This window comes from Oncorhynchus masou, chromosome 18, assembly GCF_036934945.1.
Source record: "Oncorhynchus masou masou isolate Uvic2021 chromosome 18, UVic_Omas_1.1, whole genome shotgun sequence".
In the NCBI taxonomy this organism is placed as follows: Eukaryota; Metazoa; Chordata; class Actinopteri; order Salmoniformes; family Salmonidae; genus Oncorhynchus; species Oncorhynchus masou.
In genome coordinates, this window is record NC_088229.1 from 14,405,011 (window position 1) to 14,428,749 (window position 23,739).

A 23,739-nucleotide genomic window follows, 5' to 3' on the forward strand; every position below is an offset into this window, starting at 1 on the left:
TTAGTGGAGGAAAAGGCAACACAAAACAAAAGACAAATCAAACATCCAACAAAAGAAAACAAGAGAAACGTAAACAAAAATCAAGGAGAAACAATGATTTATTTTTCTTCCTTCCAAGAGGAAATGAATAATATGCAAGGAAAACTGGTGGAGGAAAAAGAGGATTAGGTGGGTGGTGGTGAAGGAGAGCGCGCTCGAGAGAGTCTCCTCTTGATTTGTGTGTGGGCTTGAGTTGTAGGGACGGCCTCTGATGACAAACAGGACAAAATACAACATCTTTGTTCTGGACCTGATTACAGCAAGGCGACTAAGGGTGGAGGGACAGAGGACAGACACGACACTCAGAAGACAGACACACTGGCACAGGATGGGCCGACACTCGTAATCACACAGCCCGGAACCGGGATGGGCTGGACAATGAGACCCGATGATTTATAGATGTACTCTAGATCTAACTGCACTCTAAACAGTCTTATTACTCATACCAATCCAGATGACAGACTATGTATAGGAAACTGCAATAAATTTGTCCTTTTTCCTCCCTAGTACATAAAAAAATATATATAATTGCTGAAAGCAATTCTATATTTCTTTAGGTTTCAACACCTACGGTCACATTCTCATTATGTTAGCGTTTTTAAACAATACAAAATAAAAATGTCCATCAGCTCCTAGATTAAAGAGAGGTTCTGCAGTCTCACAGTAAAAAAATGCCCTTGATTGACTAATAAAAAGAGTAGCACTTTAACATTATCACCCCTAAGTAACCAGCCCACTCAAACATTGTGCTCCCCAAAGAATATATTGAATTGATGGGTGCCAGATCTGTTTCTGCTCACTTGCCAAATTCTTATGGAATCTTAATGCTGTCTTGCATGACAATGAGTGGCAAAGGAGTTGGCAAGATGGCACAAACAGATCTGGGACCAGGCTAGTGAAATTAGTCAACTTTAATGACTGACCATTGATCAAGGATAAAAGAACTTCAGGTAAACGTTCAGCAGGCTGCCAGGTGAGTTTGGTGAATTTGGAGACCCTGCCCCCTGCTGGTGATGAACGGAACAGAACTGACTATCAGCTAATAATAAAGAATACTACCACAACTTAACATGCTGATACAGCAAAGGAGAACCATGACACAAATAAAAACAAAGCCACAGATCATTTAGACTATTCCAATATGAATTGAACAGAAAAAAAACATCTGGAATTGGCAGTGGACAGTAACCAGTATTGCACTAAGGTTAATATTAACAAACGTTAAAAACATTCACAGTAAGATTGGTCCAAGGCAGGATACCCAAAACTGGTGAGCGTCACTTTGCATTTAGGAAGCTCTCCTTTAGGGGGTTAAAAACCCATGAGAAAAAGTAAACAGAAATGCCATTATACGACCAATGACAACCTCCTTAAAAAATAAATCATCTATATGTGTTAAGGTATCTTTTCATGTATCATTCACTTATTCCAAGTGATGAGTTTAAAAACAAGTCATGGGTCGTGTTCATTAGGCACCACATGGAAGAAAAGAAAAAGGCAGAAAATAAAACTTTTTTTCTGTTGCAAAAAGTTTTCAAACGTAACCTAATGAACACAACCCTTTCCTGTCCCGTTCTCTTCCTACACGATATGAAGGTCAAGGTATGTAGAAAAGAGTGAGTAATCCCTCAACCCTCATTTTAAAACATCCTCCTCTCATTAACAAACACAACACCATTACAGACATACGTCTTAAAAAACATGGAAGTGGGATTCACAGGATGAGTGAGGCCCAAAAAGAGTGGTTTAACATGAGGGGGGAGGCGGCAGCGAGCGGGAGACGATTCAAACGCTGAACCCCAGAGCAGGAAAAGGAAATGTCAGTCAGTCACAATGTAATGTTCCAAAATAGCGTTGACACGTGTGTCCATAGAGTAAATTAAGTCAGACCCAGCTCAACCCCTCAAACCCAGAGTTTCTCACAAGGCATTAGGACATCCAGGATGCTCTGTATGATGTCACAATGTCAACAAGAACCCTGATACAGATTAGAGCCCTTTTTCAGTTCCAGAATCTTTTATTGGTTCCAGAACATCTCGTTTTTGGCTCAGATTACTGTGCACAATGATTCCAATATAACCCCAGTATTGTAGTCTGAGACGATTTAAATTGATTCCCCAGGTCAACTTGTATTAATTGGTGATTAGTCAGTGAGCAGCGCTCTACTGCACCTTTGGCCAAACTGCACTTCTACTCCTCCACTTCTGTCTTTTCATTCTGGTGATCCAGACACCGATAGGCTGGAGGACTGAAGACAAGGTGCCTTTTGTTCCAATGGGAATGCTCTTCAGGAGGCTTAGGTCCCGGTCGGGTGTTAGAGATGACAATTGATTGGTCAAGGGAATGTCAGTCACTGGATCTTTGACAGGCCATTGTCCAGGAGGAGCTTGAGGGGGATGGTGGTGCGGGACACGGTCAGAGGCAGTTTGTGGAGACCTGCGGAGACACATAAGGTTAAAAAGGTGTAACGACACGTTTACCGCCAACACACACACAGATCACGAGCAAGAGAGAAACACGGTGAGCAAAGGAAAGAGAGGGATAGAGTATGTGGGCAAGAACGTTTGGGTGCTAAGAAAGTCCAATCAATCACAAAACAGAACAAAAGCAGTTCGGGTGGTCATGGGTAAAGGAGAGATGACATCTGTTGTGAGTAAGGGGTGTGTGTGTGTAATATATATATATATATATGGCTCTACACTGTTGTTTTTGTTGGGCAGAGGGGCTAAACGTGTGTGTGAGGGGCTGGGGAGTGTGTATGTGTGTGAGGGGCTGGGGAGTGTGTATGTGTGTGAGGGGCTGTGGAGTGTGCCAGCGGCTAGACCTACAGGCCCCTAGGGGACTCCTACTCCCCTCTCACTTTCCAGAGAGAATTGTATAGGCCTTTATCTGATATTTAATTGTATCTGAGGAAAGGAGAGCAGCCCATTGGGAAACATGGCCAGGCACAGAGTTGGGAGGGAAAACCTAGCTAGCAGCTTACAGTTCAGTCACTCTGAAAACACACTGACCATCGGCAGCTAGCGCAGGCCTTCTACTGCATAATGAAAGTAACACAATATGACGAATCAAATACATATTCAATAGCTGATGAGGGGATTTGGCTGCAGCCAAGGTGAGTGGACAAATCATGTATGGTTGTATTTGGAGTGGAACATCCCTTTGAAAGATGTAAAGTTAAATGAAAGCGTTATTATTTTAAAAAACTAAACAAAGTGCCAACATATAGAACAATCAGGAAACAGGTGCATAGACATATCTTCCTGTCAAGCACTGTTTCATGTATATAGAGGCTTTAGAAATACATTTGGATTGATTGATGTAAGTACCAAAGGCACGTATGAGTTCTCTCTGCACAGTCCAGGTGAGAGTGTTGATGAGGCAAGCAGAGGTGAGGCCAGCGAACAAAATGTTGTACAGGAACACTATGTGGAAGTTCCCCAGCCAGTTATACCTCCCAAAGTCTCCCAGCAGGTCAAACCGTGTGATGCCTGAAGAACATATAGAATGTGGTTAGGTTCGACACTCTGTAACGGCTTTACTGCTCATCATGGATGGATAAAGTTCAGATCCTCTGACTGGTGAGGGTGTATTTGTGAAGCGCAGTACTTGAACATGGCCAAGGTCACACAGCGTTCATAGTGATTGACTGCATAGGCACGCCCTCCTCTGGTCAGAAATTATACAGTGCCTTGCGAAAGTATTCGGCCCCCTTGAACTTTGCGACCTTTTGCCACATTTCAGGCTTCAAACAAAGATATAAAACTGTATTTTTTTGTGAAGAATCAACAACAAGTGGGACACAATCATGAAGTGGAACGACATTTATTGGATATTTCAAACTTTTTTAACAAATCAAAAACTGAAAAATTGGGCATGCAAAATTATTCAGCCCCTTTACTTTCAGTGCAGCAAACTCTCTCCAGAAGTTCAGTGAGGATCTCTGAATGATTCAATGTTGACCTAAATGACTAATGATGATAAATACAATCCACCTGTGTGTAATCAAGTCTCCGTATAAATGCACCTGCACTGTGATAGTCTCAGAGGTCCGTTAAAAGCGCAGAGAGCATCATGAAGAACAAGGAACACACCAGGCAGGTCCGAGATACTGTTGTGAAGAAGTTTAAAGCCGGATTTGGATACAAAAAGATTTCCCAAGCTTTAAACATCCCAAGGAGCACTGTGCAGGCGATAATATTGAAATGGAAGGAGTATCAGACCACTGCAAATCTACCAAGACCTGGCCGTCCCTCTAAACTTTCAGCTCATACAAGGAGAAGACTGATCAGAGATGCAGCCAAGAGGCCCATGATCACTCTGGATTAACTGCAGAGATCTACAGCTGAGGTGGGATACTCTGTCCATAGGACAACAATCAGTCGTATATTGCACAAATCTGGCCTTTATGGAAGAGTGGCAAGAAGAAAGCCATTTCTTAAAGATATCCATAAAAAGTGTTGTTAAAGTTTGCTACAAGCCACCTGGGTGACACACCAAACATGTGGAAGAAGGTGCTCTGGTCAGATGGAACCAAAATTGAACTTTTTGGCAGCAATATAAAACTTTATGTTTGGCGTAAAAGCAACACAGCTCATCACCCTGAACACATCATCCCCACTGTCAAACATGGTGGTGGCAGCATCATGGTTTGGGCCTACTTTTCTTCAGCAGGGACAGGGAAGATGGTTAAAATTGATGGGAAGATGGATGGAGCCAAATACAGGACCATTCTGGAAGAAAACCTGATGGAGTCTGCAAAAGACCTGAGACTGGGACGGAGATTTGTCTTCCAACAAGACAATGATCCAAAACATAAAGCAAAATCTACAATGGAATGGTTCAAAAATAAACATATCCAGGTGTTAGAATGGCCAAGTCAAAGTCCAGACCTGAATCCAATCGAGAATCTGTGGAAAGAACTGAAAACTGCTGTTCACAAATGCTCTCCATCCAACCTCACTGAGCTCGAGCTGTTTTGCAAGGAGGAATGGGAAAAAAATTCAGTCTCTCGATGTGCAAAACTGATAGAGACATACCCCAAGCGACTTACAGCTGTAATCGCAGCAAAAGGTGGCGCTACAAAGTATTAACTTAAGGGGGCTGAATAATTTTGCACGCCTAATTTTTCAGTTTTTGATTTGTTAAAAAAGTTTGAAATATCCAATAAATGTCGTTCCACTTCATGATTGTGTCCCACTTGTTGTTGATTCTTCACAAAAAAAAACAGTTTTATATCTTTATGTTTGAAGCCTGAAATGTGGCAAAAGGTTGCAAAGTTCAAGGGGGCCGAATACTTTCGGAAGGCACTGTAATGCAACCAGAAGCTCTGTCTAATTACAGTAGGCAATGCGTCACTTTTTGTTCAACCATATGAGACAAGAATACAGAAACTCAACCAGGGGAAAGGGGAGAGCCCTTACCCAGAGTACGAGAGAAGACTGGCAGTGCTGAGCTGAGGACCAGAAGAGAGACACAGTTCCCAATGATCTGTGTGAGGTTGGTGTCCTGAGTGTGGGGCAGCAGGAAGGTGAAGAGAGGAGAACTGTAGAAGCCCACCACAGACGACACCATCAGGTACATGATGAGGACCACCTGCACTGCTGCTCCCAGAGAACCAAACATGGAGAAGGAAGTTGTCCCCAGACGAGGGTCCTATCACGCAGAGGAAACACACGGTTAATGCCAATTGGTTGTAAAATGTTCCCTCCCTCCTCCGCATGTTCCTTGTATTTGTGTCGTCTTAAATCAATATAACATAATGGTCCTCAGTAACTTCATATAGAATAGAACAGGCTATTCAGGAGCAACAGTGGCAATATACAATTAGAATTCAACATACACTACATGATCAAAAGTATGCTTTCCAAAATCATGGGCATTAATATGGAATTGGTCCTCCCTATACCAGTCTCCACTCTTCTGGGAAGGCTTTCCACTAGATTTTGGAACATTGGAAGGAAGTCCCTGCAGCATTCAGCCACAATAGCATTAGTGAGGTTGGGCGATTAGACCTGGCTCGCAGTCGGCGTTCCAATTCATCCCAAATATGTTCGATGGGGATGAGGTCAGGGCTCTGTGGAGGCCAGTCAAGTTCTTCCACACCGATCCCAACTAACCATTTCTGTTGCCACAAAGTTGGAAGCACAGAATCGTCTAGAATGTCATTGTATGCTGTAGCGTTAAGATTTCCCTTCATTGGAACTAAGGGGCCTAGCCCGAACCATGAAAAACATCCCCAGAACATTATTCCTCATCCACCAAACATTACAGTTGGCACTCGAGTTCTTCTGGCATCCGCCAAACCCAGATTCTCCCTCGGACTGCCAGATGTTGAAGCGTGATTCATCAATCCAGGGAATGAGTTTCTACTGCTCCAGAGTCCAATGGTGACAAGCTTTACACAACTCCAGCTGATGCTTGGCATTTTGCATGGTGATCTTAGGCTTGTATGCGGCTGCTCACCCTTGGAAACCTATTTCGTGAAGCTCTCGAAGTTCTTGTGCCGACGTTGCTTCCAGAGGCAGTTTGGAACTTGGGAGTGAGTGTTGCAACCGAGGACAGAATTGTTACACACTTCAGCACTTGGCGGTCCCGTTCTATGAGCTTGTGTTCCTACCACTTCGTGGCTGAGCAGTTGTTGCTACTAGATGTTTCCACTTCACAATAACAGCACTTACAGTGGACAGGGGAGCTCTAGCAGGGGAGAAATTTGACAAACTGACTTAATGGAAAGGTGGCATCCTATGACAGTGCAATGTTGAACGTCACTGGGCTCTTCAGTAAGGCCATTCGACTGCCATTGTTTGTCTATGGAGGTTGCATGGCTGTGTGCTTGATTTTATACAGCAGTCAGCAACTAATTTGAAGGACTCACTCATACGTATTAATTTTTTTTTTTAAATCAAGATAGTTTTCAGCCATATCGCCCAGCCCTACAAGAAGACTAACAGCACGTGGTCTAGAATTGATGCTATAAAAGCCAATAATCCATACAAAGCCCCTACCAGCTCACACATCCCCTTATTCCCCTTGGTAGAGTCCTCACCCCCATTCCTCTGGGCATGGCCGTCTCGTCGAACAGGAGCTCCAGAACGTGGAAACATACCATCAACACACACACCACCGTTAGAGCTAGGAGCAGGAGCATGGCCAGAGGGTAGAACAGGTTCCGCTGCCATGGTGATGCTCTCCTCCGCATCTCTGGGGGGGAGAATTAGAGAGACAGAGGGGGGGGGGGAGAAAGAGCCAGAGCCAGAGAGACAGGGACAGAGAGACAGGGACAGAGGCAAGCTGAGAACCATTGTACACAATCTGGTCTGTCGCCCGGTGAGCAGTGTTGCTATTCCCGGACTTTTTATAATGCCTGAATGAAATCAATGTTGTACTTTTATAATAATAATCTACCAATGAATGCTATCCAGCCCTAGTATCCCCACAGTGATCCCTATATGCTGCAGCCCATAATCAGTCAATACCCACAGAAGGTAATAAAACAGTAGTATTATATACACATCTTTGTCTTACGGAGGGCGATGCGTTTGGCCTGGACGCCGAGGAACTGCATCCTCAAAGGCTCCACGTTTACACTGATTCTGCATGACGTGCTACCGCCTACAAGGAACAGAGCAAGGTCAACACCACCTCCTCTAGGATGAGTCATAATAGCATGGTGTAGTGTGTACTCTAGCACACGGTAGTCAACTCACTGTTGAGTTTCCTGGAGAGCGAAGCCTCCTCGAACGCAGCACAGTTCATCTCCACCTCCACATTCTCCAACAGCTGAAGAAACACAGGGGATGGATGTCATCAAGTTATAACAATGGTATAGTGTTGTTATTGTCTGTATATAGGGGTATAGTATGTGGATTGTCACTCACCCCTGGTTTGACCAGTAGGCTCCCAGTGACACTGAACATGCGGGACAGCCCGAAGGGAGTGCACACTGCAGGGAGAAAGGAAGTGATAGGGTGGCAGAAAGTCTAACGGTTAAGAGCGTTGGGCCAGTAACTGAACAGTCGCTGGTTCGTATCCCAGAGCCAACTAAGTAAAACAAATCTGTCCATGTGCCCTTGAGCAAGGCACTTAACCCTAATCGCTCCTGTAAGTCACTATGGATAAGTGTGTCTGCTAAATTACTCAAATGTTATACAAAAAAAATATCTGACCATGACCAACTGATCACAAGTTAGTCAGCTACTTACACAGGAGCAGGAGCACTCCAAACAGAGAGATGGCAGAGTAGAGGTAGGGCAGGTAACACTCCCACACATCTGAGATGGGATATCAAAAGGTCACCAGAGAAAGGATTTTCATATATGGTTCTCAAAAATAAAGGACTCCAATTCAATTCTTCAAAATACCCATTGCGAACAGTAGCAAAATGGCTTATATGAATAGCAAAGTCAAAGATCAACTGACCGTAGAGGCTCTCCCTGGCCGTGTTGTTCAGCAGGGCAACACCCACCCACACCATGCCCAGCACCAGCAGAGTGAGCAGCAGCAACACCACCGCAGTCTCATACACCCGCGCCATCACCCCCTTCTTACAGCCCACGAAGCCCTCCGACTCAGTGAAGAAGTAGGCGAAGGGCATGAGGAAGACCAGGGACAGGTTGGAGAACAGGAACACTAGGTTCCATAAGCCTGATGGAGAGAAAGAGAAGAGATATGGTCAAAACATGACAGATTAGAACACTATGAAACACCATCAAATAGATATAACAATCTATTAGCAAATATTAACAACAGGTCCAAAGGTGAAGTACGTTTGACTGTTAACAGTACCACAGTCCGCCACAAGGAGGCGCAGCCTGGCTGGATAGGGTAAAACTATTGGGGGGCATACAGTCAAGTCCACTAACATCTGTAGGGATCCACGGCAATAAGCTACAGGGTTCAGTGACGTAGAGTTGGAGTTGACAGTGCTCCTTGTTATTCACACCAACAACTAACATATGGGGCCCACTTCCGCTGGTTGTTTAATTACTGTGAAAGGATAACATGACTCACCTTTTCCAAACACAACACTATATTTGGCATAAAACCAAAGGCAACAGTTGTGGCTGCTTTGTGTGATGTGTTGTTGTCTCCACCTTCTTGTTCTTTGTGCTGTTGTCTGTGCCCAATAATGTTTGTTCCATGTTTTGTGCTGCTACCATGTTGCTACCATGATGTGTTGTCATGTGTTGCTGTCTTAGGTCTCCCTTTATATAGTGTTGTGTTGTCTCTTGTCGTGATGTGTGTTTTGCCCTATTTAACAATTTCCAACGTCAAGCACGGTTCATATTGATTTCAAGCTCACTGAATATCGATACTTAGGATTTAAATATGGTTTAAAACAGAAGGCTATAGAAGTACAGATTGAGTGTATTGTTGTGGTGTAGACATGAAATGCTGTGCTGGTTGTAGTACAGACAAGGTACAGTACCGTGGATGAGTGATCCATTGAGCCACTGCATGTAGTAGCTGTGAGGGAAGGTGAGCAGCACCTCATTGGACAGGATGGAGATGGGGAGGAGCAGCACAGCACACACCGCCACAGAGAGGGTGAATGTACACAGCCACAGCCTGGAGGGGGAGAGAGTTTGTAATGTACACAGCCACAGCCTGGAGGGGGAGAGAGTTTGTAATGTTGTACACAGCCACAGCCTGGAGGGGGAGAGAGTTTGTGATGATGTACACAGCCACAGCCTGGAGGGGGAGAGAGTTTGTGATGATGTACACAGCCACAGCCTGGAGGGGGAGAGAGTTTGTGATGATGTACACAGCCACAGCCTGGAGGGGGAGAGAGTTTGTGATGATGTACACAGCCACAGCCTGGAGGGGAGAGAGTTTGTGATGATGTACACAGCCACAGCCTGGAGGGGGAGAGAGTTTGTAATGTACACAGCCACAGCCTGGAGGGGGAGAGAGTTTGTGATGTACACAGCCACAGCCTGGAGGGGAGAGAGTTTGTAATGTACACAGCCACAGCCTGGAGGGGGAGAGAGTTTGTAATGTACACAGCCACAGCCTGGAGGGGGAGAGAGTTTGTAATGTACACAGCCACAGCCTGGAGGGGGAGAGAGTTTGTAATGTACACAGCCACAGCCTGGAGGGGGAGAGAGTTTGTGACAGTGTAGAAATTCATTTTCATGGAAATGGCCAATAAAGCATTTTGGAGTGCGTGTTTCCTGTAGCTTCTCTGTGAGAAGGAAAGGGGACAGTATAGTGCCAACTGGTATGACAAAGGGTAGGAAGGACATTAACAGTTACACCTGGCAGACTGATAAAACTACAGCCAAGTGGTGGTGTCATTTCATTTGGTCACATTGACTCAGATACTAGCTCAAACGCTCTGCTCACACTGAGTGACTGAGTCAACGTGCTGCAGACTGCTACCAAGTCAGTTTGTTCAGCCTTACGCTCTTTACTTACGCAATTTTGTTGACGGTCGCATCTTCAATGTCATCTGAAAAATGGCAAAAAACATGAGTGAGTGATTCACATTTATACCAACATGCTAGTAAGGCAACCTAGTACTGACTAAAAGAACATGAGCATCTTGACAACTGAAGGAAACCTTGAAAACAGACAGCTCCAAACCAAACAACTAGACAGATAAGAGAAGTAAAATGGTAGGAATGTTGGAGGAAGAGAGGGAGAGGAAGAGGGGGAGAGGAAGAGGGGAGAGGAAGAGGCGAGGAAGAGGGGAGAGGTAGAGGCGAGGAAGAGGTAGAGGTAGAGGTAGAGGTGAGGTAGAGGCAAGGAAGAGGTAAAGAGGTAGAGGCGAGGAAGAGGTAGAGGCGAGGAAGAGGTAGAGGCGAGGAAGAGGTAGAGGCGAGGAAGAGGTAGAGGCGAGGAAGAGGTAGAGGCGAGGAAGAGGTAGAGGCGAGGAAGAGGTAGAGGCGAGGAAGAGGTAGAGGCGAGGAAGAGGTAGAGGCGAGGAAGAGGTAGAGGAGAGGAAGAGGTAGAGGAGAGGAAGATTCTAAAAACAGAGCGATAAAACGGAAAGACACTGATGAAAACGGATGGAGGGGAAATAAGGAGTTGGCCTCAACAACAGAGATATGCAGAGTACACCGTGTTCAAGAGGTCCAAAGAACAAACATCTCTGGTATGCCTGTATGAGTCAAGAAGAGGAACAGGAGAGTTTGGAAAAACACGGTCTGAGTGTAAGACAAACCAGTTAGTAGCATCCCAATTGATTCAGACCATCAACACTATTGAATTAAAGCTATGAGGCACAAACGTTCTGCTGGTGGTGTTGACTGACTGCTGAGGACATTCATTGCATTCAAAAACACTGTATTGCTAATGCAGAGCAGGTTCAGCTGTCCACCTTTCCAAAAACCCAATAAGCACACTGGCTGAGTAGCCTGTGGGCTGGCCCACTACCAAACCTCTGCCAGAAGGATACAGATACAGGCCAGACTTGTTATGTAGGAGGTGCTACAGCTGTTTTCTATAACCACACCTTATTGGAGTGATTACATAAAGCCACATAACCAATTGCATTTGCACATCCACACTTTGTGTTCACTTGAGAGCAACATAACGCACATTCAATTATAAAATGTTCATACTTGGAAAGGACAGGGTACGTGTTTATCTTAAAAGGAACAGTCCTCCCACCCCTCACCCAGCTGACCCACAAGCCTGAGGTGTTTCCATAACAACCTCCTGCAGCAGTGTAGGGCCCTGTGTGTTCTGGCCAAGGTCCCCAGCTATAGGCCCAGATAGATAGCTGCTACCCCTCCACATGTACAGGTTGGTAGGGAAACATGCAAAACGCACATTCAATTGGTGATGGGGGGTCTATACAGTTAAATGTTGAGATATTACTTATTTTACTCTAGTTTCGTGATATCCAATTGGTAGTTACAGTCTGGTCCCATCGCTGCAACTCCGGTGCGAACTCATGAGAGGCGGAGTCAAGAGCCATGCGTCCTCCGAAACACGTCCCCGTCAAGCCACACTGCTTCTTGACACACTGCTCACTTAACCCAGAAGTCAGCCTCACCAATGTGTCGGAGGAAACACCGTACACCTGGCGACCCGGTCAGTGTGCAGTGCTAGAGTAACACCTCTTTCACTGCATGCAATGCAGTGCCTTAGACTGCTGCACCACTCCGGAGGCCCAGAGAGATTATTTTTGACAATGTATCGTATTATTTTGACAATATCACAATATTATTTTTGTGCTAGTTGGCTGTACCAAAACATCAGTATTTTTTGTTCATAGCTTGTTCTCCATCTTTTTAATATAGGGAAATTTTAATAGTCAAAAAACTATTTACTGGAACATTGATCTGGCCTTACTGCCATTAGCCCATAGAAATGCATTGGGTCCTGTGTGGCTCAGTCGGTAGAGCATGGCGCTTGCAACGCCAAGCGTCGTGGGTTCGATTCCCGCTGGGGTTCGATTCCCGCTGGGGCCACCCATATGTAAAAGTAGTGGCCCCAGCCGACTTGTAAGTCGCTTTGGACAAAAGCGTCTGCTAAATGGGATATATATATATATATATATATAACAGACATTTTGGGGGAACTATGTGGAAGTTTGTTTTGAAGTGTCTGTCCTATATCTGAGAGATATAAGAAACAACTTATAAAATACATTCTACACATATTTAATGCTCCCTTTGGGGGGGGGTAAACAACTTCCATACAAACTTCCATTACTTTTTTTAACTGGTACTGCCTTCAGGCGAGCCCTCAGGCTTGTGGACGTCTTACAGCAGGACAATGTACAGTATTCTAGCAGCCCAACACTTACAATAGACTAACTCAAAGAAACCAATGAACTGATTTCACTAAATCTACATCCAAGGCCGTTTACACAGGCAGCAAAATTCTAATGGTTTTTTCCATCTAATTTGTCTTTTGACCAATTACATCAGATATTTTTCAGAGCTAGTCTGATTGGTCAGAAGATCAATTCCAATAATCCGAATTTGACTGCTTGTGCAAAATACAGTCTAAGAGGTCTGAACAATAGGGTTCTGCTGTGCACACAAGGGAAGGTGTGGTCTCCATAAACATAACACTACAAGAACATTCCAAAAAGAAAATGTCATCTAGAGGTTTTTCAACAGCTTCCATTTCCTCTAACGGACTGTTTGTTTAGTTTGATGGATGGATGTGTTTAACATAATCCCTCAAGTCATTTTAGCCAGGCAAGCACACTTCCATACTCACCAGTGGTGATATAGTCTGCATTCTTCTTGAAATGGGTGAGGATGAGGTAGGACAGTATGTAGAGGCAGGTGAACAGGAGAACACAGATCTTGACAGAGGAAATAAACAAAAGACCAAAAGATTAGGCTAATACAGATCATTACATATTACCAGGATTTTACTTGAAAGTCATCATCACTAGGAGCTGTACTCATGGCTGACATGAATTGCTGTGAAAGTGATTATCGAAGAAGCTTGACAAGGTTGGGGGTCCTTGAGTGTGCAGACATACTTTAGGACTGTACCAAGGTTATTATAGTAAACTGAAAATAAAACTACAACTAAATGAAAAAAATATTTAGTAAACTGAAATACAAACTATTATCTTTGACTCCAAAACTAACTAAAATCCATCACAAATTATGTGAAGTTTCTTTATTATAAATTTAGGACAAAATTCAAATGGGGTTTTCAAGCTTTTTTTCTAATGGGATTTTCATGCTTCCTACAGGTCACATGGAGATTACCGTTAAATGATATAAAAAAAATGATCAAGTGAGACTCAGCAAGATGATATTTCCACCAGCAGCACAGCAGATATTGACATGAGCGCCATGCAATACCTCTCTCACACAGTCACTGCGCTGTGCTACAAGTGGTAGCTGTAGCTACAGGACCAAAACAGCAGAAAAGTTTAGCCTCACGCATCAACACTCCTGGTTGCTGCAGAAATCGACCCACTACTATTGTTTACATCTACATCATCTCGCTGAGTCTACCTTCAAACCTAATCTATAACCTGACCCATCACTTTATGCAATACTGCTCCACAATGGCAAGAAGTGACATCCCAGAACGTATACAAACACATACATGGCTCCTAGCCTCCCAAGCATAGGCTACTTCGTCCCCTAAAAATAAATAGAAAAACAGAAGTAGTATCTTTTTTTTATAGCAAACTTAAAACTTTAAAAAAAATAGTCAATCTGATCTAAAAAACTGAAAATTAACTTAACTAATAAGAAAAACTAAAGAAAATCACAACAGTAATAACCCAGAAATTTAGAGAACAGGAGGATAGACAGGATAACAGGCAGGAGGATAGACAGGACAACAGGCAGGAGGATAGACAGGACAACAGGCAGGAGGATAGACAGGACAACAGGCAGGAGGATAGACAGGATAGCAGGAGGATAGACAGGACAGCAGGAGGATAGACAGGACAGCAGGAGGATAGACAGGACAGCAGGAGGATAGACAGGATAGCAGGAGGATAGACAGGACAGCAGGAGGATAGACAGGACAGCAGGAGGATAGACAGGACAGCAGGAGGATAGACAGGACAGCAGGAGGATAGACAGGATAGCAGGAGGATAGACAGGATAGCAGGAGGATAGACAGGATAGCAGGAGGATAGACAGGATAGCAGGAGGATAGACAGGACAGCAGGAGGATAGACAGGACAGCAGGAGGATAGACAGGACAGCAGGAGGATAGACAGGACAGCAGGAGGATAGACAGGATAGCAGGAGGATAGACAGGATAACAGGAGGATAGACAGGACAGCAGGAGGATAGACAGGACAGCAGGAGGATAGACAGGACAGCAGGAGGATAGACAGGACAGCAGGAGGATAGACAGGATAGCAGGAGGATAGACAGGATAGCAGGAGGATAGACAGGATAGCAGGAGGATAGACAGGATAGCAGGAGGATAGACAGGATAGCAGGAGGATAGACAGGACAGCAGGAGGATAGACAGGACAGCAGGAGGATAGACAGGACAGCAGGAGGATAGACAGGATAGCAGGAGGATAGACAGGATAGCAGGAGGATAGACAGGATAGCAGGAGGATAGACAGGACAGCAGGAGGATAGACAGGATAGCAGGAGGATAGACAGGAGGATAGACAGGATAGCAGGAGGATAGACAGGAGGATAGACAGGATAGCAGGAGGATAGACAGGATAGCAGGAGGATAGACAGGACAGCAGGAGGATAGACAGGATAGCAGGAGGATAGACAGGATAGCAGGAGGATAGACAGGATAGCAGGAGGATATTTTATTTCACCTTTATTTAACCAGGTAGGCAAGTTGAGAACAAGTTCTCATTTACAATTGCGACCTGGCCAAGATAAAGCAAAGCAGTTCGACACATACAACGACACAGAGTTACACATGGAGTAAAACAAACATACAGTCAATAATACAGTATAAACAAGTCTATATACGATGTGAGCAAATGAGGTGAGATAAGGGAGGTAAAGGCAAAAAAAGGCCATGGTGGCAAAGTAAATACAATATAGCAAGTAAAACACTGGAATGGTAGATTTGCAATGGAAGAATGTGTAAAGTAGAAATAAAAATAATGGGGTGCAAAGGAGAAAAATAGATAAATTATATACAGTAATGAATGAAAGAGGTAGTTGTTTGGGCTAAATTATAGGTGGGCTATGTACAGGTGCAGTCATCTGTGAGCTGCTGACAGTTGGTGCTTAAAGCTAGTGAGGGAGATAAGTGTTTCCAGTTTCAGTGCTTTTTGTAGTTCATTCCAGTCATTGGCAGCAGAGAACTGGAAGGAGAGGCAGCCAAAGAAAGAATTGGTTTTGGGGGTGACTAGAGAGATATACCTGCTGGATCGTGTGCTACAAGTGGGAGATGCTATGGTGACCAGCGAGCTGAGATAAGGGGGGACTTTACCTAGCAGGGTCTTGTAGATGACATGGAGCCAGTGGGTTTGGCGATGAGTATGAAGCGAGGGCCAGCCAACGAGAGTGTACAGGTCGCAATGGTGGGTAGTATATGGGGCTTTGGTGACAAAACGGATTGCACTGTGATAGACTGCATCCAATTTGTTGAGTAGGGTATTGGAGGCTATTTTGTAAATGACATCGCCAAAGTCGAGGATTGGTAGAATGGTCAGTTTTACAAGGGTATGTTTGGCAGCATGAGTGAAGGATGCTTTGTTGCGAAATAGGAAGCCAATTCTAGATTTAACTTTGGATTGGAGATATGGGTCTGGAAGGAGAGTTTACAGTCTAACCAGACACCTAAGTATTTGTAGTTGTCCACGTATTCTAAATCAGAGCCGTCCAGAGTAGTGATGTTGGACAGGCGGGCAGGTACGGGTAGCGATCGGTTGAAGAGCATGCATTTAGTTTTACTTGTATTTAAGAGCAATTGGAGGCCACGGAAGGAGAGTTGTATGGCATTGAAGCTTGCCTGGAGGGTGGTTAACACAGTGTCCAAAGGGCCAGAAGTATACAGAATGGTGTCGTCTGCGTAATGGTGGATCAGAGACTCACCAGCAGCAAGAGCGACCTCATTGATGTATACAGAGAAGAGAGTCGGTCCAAGAATTGAACCCTGTGGCACCCCCATAGAGACTGCCAGAGGTCCAGACAGAAGACCCTCCGATTTTACACACTGAACTCTATCAGAGAAGTAGTTGGTGAACCAGGCGAGGCAATCATTTGAGAAACCAATAGACAGGATAACAGGAGGATAGACAGGAGAACAGCTGGCTGGACAGGATAACAGGGGGCTAGAAGGGATACAGCTGGCTGGACAGGCTGACTGGGGGCTAGATAACAGAGGATAGACAGGATATAGCTGGCTGGACAGGCTGACTGGGGCTTGATAACAGAGGAGGATAGACAGGATATAGCTGGCTGGACAGGCTGACTGGGGCTTGATAACAGAGGAGGATAGACAGGATATAGCAGGCTGGACAGGATAACAGGGGGCTAGATAACAGAGGAGGATAGACAGGATATAGCAGGCTGGACAGGATAACAGGGGGCTAGATAACAGAGGAGGATAGACAGGATATAGCTGGCTGGACAGGATAACAGGGGGCTAGATAACAGAGGAGGATAGACAGGATATAGCAGGCTGGACAGGATAACAGGGGGCTAGATAACAGAGGAGGATAGACAGGATATAGCTGGCTGGACAGGCTGACTGGGGCTTGATAACAGAGGAGGATAGACAGGATATAGCAGGCTGGACAGGATAACAGGGGGCTAGATAACAGAGGAGGATAGATAGTCTGGTTGTTCTCCTTTCTGACTGGCACAGTTGTGCAACTAGCTTTCTAGTCAAGATGAGTGGGTTGGACCCAGGAAGCCTCACCCAGTCAATGTTTTGAAGTAAACCGTTTCAGGTCACAATAAGCTAGGATTTGTTTCTTCCATCACAATGCATTACTATCCACTGTCAACGGTGCGGTGGTTTTGAAATGACCCAGCCTGTATAGTGACATGGTGACAGAGACATGCAAGACAAGGCCATGAGGCCAAGAGAAACAGATGGAGTCTGCAGATTAGATATACCAGTTTAGCCAGATGAAGAGAGCGGGAGAAACAGGGTGAGAGTGGGGGACTGGGATCAGGTTAGGACGGGAAGAAAGTGTGCAACTAGATAGACCTTAAAACCCTATTTGGGTCAATATACAGCCAGCCTCAATGAATCTTGGGATATTGTCTTCTGTAAGAGAATGGACTCCTTGACCAACTGAACATTGTATCCGATTAAATGGGATTAATCAGTCTAATAGCTGTCTGCCGGCCTGGTCGTCTGGGGTAAAAATCTGAGAATGTGCCTCTTGAAACTAAATCAGTGGTCAACTGTTCACAACTATACTCACAGAGCTTCAACTCCAAAATCACAGGATGTGGTGAGAGATTAATACGTTTCACCATTGGTGTTGGAGGAAATGCTGAGTTAACTGGAACTATTCAGAGAGACAACCAAGGACACACATAAAACACAACATGTAAGGCTAGGCCTAGACAAACATCCTCTCCCCAGCCCAGAGGAAGAGAGGCGATGGTGGCAGGATTCAGGAGTTCACCCTGAGGTGACATTAACTGCAGAAAACAATAGTTGAGAAAGAAAGTTACCTCATCCTGAGAGAGTGGCAGAAATGTGACAAAATGGCTACCACTGCCTGGAAAAAGACTGTTTCCTGTAGATTGAATAATGCTTACCCAAGCACATCTTGTCCTTGTGAACTAAATAAAATGGAACCTTTGACAGTCAATCCACTGAAATATGATAGGCCTACAATTGAATAAGAGGAATGCTATTTGTTCAATACATATGATCACGTTTCTAGGGCATTATTTCAGTGCAGTAGAAGGTCAACATCTTGTTCTATTCTTCACTGTAGAATAACATTTAAGGAGAGGAAAACGCATCTGCACACGCACCCACCTTCATGATTTTGATTTGATTTGATGTCAATGCCTCGACACTACATTACTCTGACATACAAAGTACATTTAACAACGGAAGATGAGGACATATGGTACAGTGACAAAGTGGGGTTCCTCCTCCTCCAATCCATGGGTGGGACAGGTGATCTCCCTGACCCTCTTTATAGGATGGCAACAATGAGATTTGGGGAAAACCAGTGGTTGTATCACCCATATTAACAACTGGGCCCTAACCACAGTGAAGTTCCTAAAAATCGCTGCCATTGCAGGATTGTTTCTCATTGAGGCAGTGAGATCTAACACTATAGCCTGGTTGGGCTGATGTCCCCAACAGTGACAATTTAGCACTTGGACAATAGATTCCAGCTAACAGGACAGGTATCTGAGACTGTCTACAATGTTTTGTTTTCCCCAACATGAACTGAATGCAACACAAAACAATGCCTTCTCCACAGACATGACTGGTGGCAATCATTCCCATTCACTGTTCCTTACATAAGGCATACGCCAAGTCGCCTATGGTTTTGTAGGTTTGTTGAGAAATTCTTACCAATCGTGACGTACAGCTAAGCCTGGTACCGCAAAATGTCAAATGCATGTCGCAACAAAACAATGACGCTACAAATGCTCAGCATCAAAATTAGCCAACAAACTGTGGAGGAAATCTTTCAATGTGCTGTGTTCGCAATAAGCCTGCTATATCCCACAAAGAGAAAGTACCGGTAGGTACAAGGGGGTGAAAGACCTAGCCAACAAACAGAGAGGGGGACAGACCAAGAGACCAGTCAGCAGTTGTAGGTGAAAAACACATGTTGAGTTCTACCTGGAGGAAGGCAACTTTCTGTCCAGGCAGTTCTAAACAAGGAGCTGGGCTTAGAAGGGGTTTTAACGGCCGGAGGCTGGGCTTTCTGTCCAGGCAGTTCTAAACAAGGAGCTGGGCTTAGAAGGGGTTTTAACGGCCGGAGGCTGGGCTTCTGTGGTGGAAGGTGGTGGTGGACAGTTGGGCAAACTTAAAATGAATAAACCCTTTCATGCATGGTGTTCTACTGCTCACTTCCTGCCCCAACATGAACCTGGTTGTTGAGAATAGGCCGAGGAGCTAGAGTTTAGAGTGTGTCTAACGGCCAAGGTCTCTGCCTGCCTGAGCTTGTGTTGAAGGCACTGCCCAGTTGGCCAGGCATTTGAGAACAAGGAGCTGGAGTTTCAAGAGGGTTTAATTTGGGTTTAACAGCCAAATGATGGGCTTTTGTATTGAAGGCGGTGCAGAAAGTGGGCGCAACATTGTACAGACGGAGACAGCGGCAGAGTAAAAACCCATTCTGTACAGACGGAGACAGCGGCAGAGTAAAAACCCATTCTGTACAGACCGAGACAGCGGCAGAGTAAAAACCCATTCTGTACAGACGGAGACAGCGGCAGAGTAAAAACCCATTCTGTACAGACCGAGACAGCGGCAGAGTAAAAACCCATTCTGTACAGACCGAGACAGCGGCAGAGTAAAAACCCATTCTGTACAGACGGAGACAGCGGCAGAGTAAAAACCCATTCTGTACAGACCGAGACAGCGGCAGAGTAAAAACCCATTCTGTACAGACGGAGACAGCGGCAGAGTAAAAACCCATTCTGTACAGACGGAGACAGCGGCAGAGTAAAAACCCATTCTGTACAGACGGAGACAGCGGCAGAGTAAAAACCCATTCTGTACAGACGGAGACAGCGGCAGAGTAAAAACCCATTCTGTACAGACGGAGACAGCGGCAGAGTAAAAACCCATTCTGTACAGACGGAGACAGCGGCAGAGTAAAAACCCATTCTGTACAGACGGAGACAGCGGCAGAGTAAAAAGAAAAGCTGCAGCTACCTCGCTTTCAAAGCAGCTTTCATGCCAACACATTGAAGAGTTTGTACAATGCTAAGTTTACAAGTGGAACAAGAGGATAAATCTAATTGATGCGCAACAGCCAAAAACAATCAACAAATGGTATGGAACATGAAGAGTCTGCATGTCCTTATAATAATAGTCCAAATATTTTCCGTTACCGAGAGGAAGTTGAATAACAGATCAATACTGATGTGGGACAGAACATCTTCTGGTCTCTGATACACTTTGGAAGAATGACGTCACAAGATTACTGAAACGTTAACTACCAAGTCATTTTCAAGGTAGCAAGATGAGAGGGGCTTGTATCATGGTCAATCATGATAAGCTAAGGCTAAAACCCCTTTAATGACCAGAGGTCAAATGATTACGCTGTGTGTGAGAGAGAACAAACAGTGAAGAAATAATCTTAGGACTGTATGGCTTAAGCAAGGCCCGGGGTACTTGAGAAGAATTAGGCCTTGGTGAAAGGGACAATGTCAAGATACGCTTTGGGCATTGAAGCATATTTTTAGTAATAAGCCTACTGGGCGATTCCACACCAGCGTAGCCCGAAAGTGTTTTTGGCATCTCAGATTGTTCTGGCAATTCTCACATATTCAAAAAATATTATTTTTTGGGGGCTGGGGTGTTTCACATTTGTATCAAACATATTTTTGTTATCATGATGAAATTTTAAGGACCCATAAGACCATATGAGCTGTGAACCATACATGATACACAACTCATCTTTGTATAATTCTACCCATTATAGTCTGCTGTAACATATGGAGTATGTCTAGGTTAGAGGTCGACCGATTAAATCGGAATGGCCGATTAATTAGGGCCGATTTCAAGTTCTCGTAACAATCGGTAATCTGCATTTTTGGACACCGATCATGGCCGATTACATTGCACTCCACGAGGAGACTGTGTGGCAGGCTGACTACCTGTTATGCGAGTGCAGCAAGGAGCCAAGGTAAGGTGCTAGCTAGCATTAAACTTAACTGATAAAAAACAATCAATCTTAACATAATCACTAGTTAACTACACATGGTTGATGATATTACTAGTTTATCCTGCGTTGCATATAATTGATGCGGTGCCTGTTAATTTATCATTTAATCACAGGCTACTTCACCAAACGGGTGATTTAACAAGCGCATTCGCCAAAAAAAAGCACTATCATTGCACCAATGTGTACCCAACCATAAACATCAATGCCTTTCTTAAAATCAATACACAAGAATATATTTTTAAACCTGCATATTTAGTTAATATTGCCTGCTAACATGAACTTCTTTTAACTAGGGAAATTGTTCTGTGCAAGCAGAGTCTGGGTATAATGCAGCAGTTTGGGCCGCCTGGCTCGTTGCGAACTGTATTTAGACCATTTCTTCCTAACAAAGACCGTAATTTGCCAGAATTGTACATAATTATGACATAACATTGAAGGTTGTGCAATGTAACAGCAATATTTACTTAGGGATGCCACCGGTTAGATAAAATACGGAACGGTTCCATATTTCACCGAAAGAATAAACGTTTTGTTTTCAAAATGATAGTTTCCGGATTTGACGATATTAATGACCTAAGGCTCATATTTCTGTGTTTATTTTATTATAATTAAGTCTATGATTTGATAGAGCAGTCTGACAGAGGTGGTAGACAGCAGCAGACTCGTAAGCATTCATTCAAACAGCCCTTCCCTGCATTTGCCAGCAGCTCTTCGCTGTGCTTCAAGCATTGTGCTGTTTATGACTTCAAGCCTATCAGCTCCCGAGATTAGGCTGGCAATACTAAAATACCTATTAGAACATCCAATAGTCAAAGGTATTTGAAATACAAATGGTATAGAGAGAAATAGATCTATAATAACTACAACCTAAAACTGCTTACCTGGGAATATTGAAGACTAATGTTAAAAGGAACCACCAGCTTTCACATGTTCTGAGCAAGGAACTTAAACGTTAGCTTTTTTTACATGGCACATATTTAACTTTTACTTTCCTCTCCAACACTTTGTTTTTGCATTATTTAAACCAAATTAAACAGGTTTCATTATTTATTTGAGACTAAATTGAAGTTAAATTTTCAAATAAGTGTTCATTCAGTATTGTTGTAATTGTCATTATGACAAATATATGTATATTAAAAATATATATATTAAAAATGGGCCGATTAATCGGTATCGGCTTTTTTTGGTCCTCCAATAATCAGTATCGGCGTTGGAAAATCATAATCAGTCGACCTCTAGTCTAGATACTGAAATACAATTTCACATCATGAGGGTCTTGGCGTTCTGCAACGTTGTCGTCATTTCTGACTCATAGAATAAGCCTACAAAATGCAAGATTAGATGTGGTCTTTAAAGTACAGTGCTGTTATCTTTTTGGCTCATGGAACAAGGCATGCTCTGCTGTAGCTAGGTCTACATGAGAACTGCTGTGCGTTGCGGGGTTAAGGGTCATCTCGATGTGCCCTGTTGAAGCAATAGTAATCAGGTCTGAAGTTCAGCAGGAGCTGTTCTGTGCCATCCGTACAGTGTTGTATTCAGTAAGAACAAAACGTTTTAAAACTGAATGAAAGAGGTACCACCAAAACTTCTCCAAATAGAATGCAGATATACATTTAATGTTACGAAACGTTTTGCTACAGTGTGCCCTACTGAACACAACCCAGCGTAACATCCCATAAAGAAGTCTATGTGGTGGAACCAGGTGGCAACAGTTCAGGTAAAATCATTACATATTCATTAAAGTACATGTTTTATATACTGAATGGAATCTATACAACTATAAGTTATGCGTGGGTCTCATTACACACAACCATGATAGTCTACAGCCAAGGCTTTACAAGAAGAAACATACAGAAATGCATATGGATGGAGGCCCAAGGTGGAAGAAAAGGCTCCTTGGGTTACCCTTCTGTGTCTCAGCCACATTAGTGACCAGCCACACACACACACACACACCCCTGTAAAGGGATTCTCTTGCAATAAATTATAGGCTACAGTAACCACAGAACTTCAGTAGAGGAAGAAACGATCACTATCAGTATGCAAACTTTTATGAACATAATACAGCCACTTCCCGAAATGCACCACGAATTAATATCTCGCTGAAATTATTTATGTTTTGAGGTTTATAAACAAAGAACATTAGCGTACTTACAAAAATCTCTCGCACTTTGTTGTGGAAAAGTTGCTCTCTAACCGACACGTCGTCTACTTCCATCCTACGAAACCATGACGCAGGGGTTAAAATATGATAAAACGTGGCTAAAAGCTCTGGGGCGGGATGGTAGTACAGTAAAACAACAAAGCATCTCTCGCTGGTTGGAACAGTGTGGCAAGCGAACTACATTTGTCCAAAACTTCTCAAACTAACGACAAAGCTACGGTCGCGCACCCTGTTTCGTTTAAACTCCACAAACAAGCAACCGTCCTCCGTGCGCGTTACA

At 44.0% G+C, this 23,739-nt stretch overlaps 1 protein-coding gene across 1 annotated transcript; it reads right to left on the reverse strand.

The window, feature by feature from the left end:
• Window positions 1-80: 80 nt before the first annotated feature.
• Window positions 81-23,739, reverse strand: LOC135504023 (limb region 1 homolog-like protein). The gene is made up of 13 exons (XM_064922273.1): window positions 23,451-23,739; window positions 13,222-13,309; window positions 10,459-10,492; window positions 9,470-9,609; window positions 8,461-8,685; window positions 8,244-8,312; window positions 7,920-7,984; window positions 7,749-7,821; window positions 7,567-7,653; window positions 7,088-7,242; window positions 5,463-5,694; window positions 3,369-3,530; window positions 81-2,475 (listed from the first exon to the last, which is right to left on the reverse strand). The coding sequence occupies exons 1-13, from the start codon at window positions 23,511-23,513 to the stop codon at window positions 2,390-2,392; spliced, it is 1,479 nt and encodes a 492-aa protein (XP_064778345.1). The 5' UTR covers window positions 23,514-23,739; the 3' UTR covers window positions 81-2,389.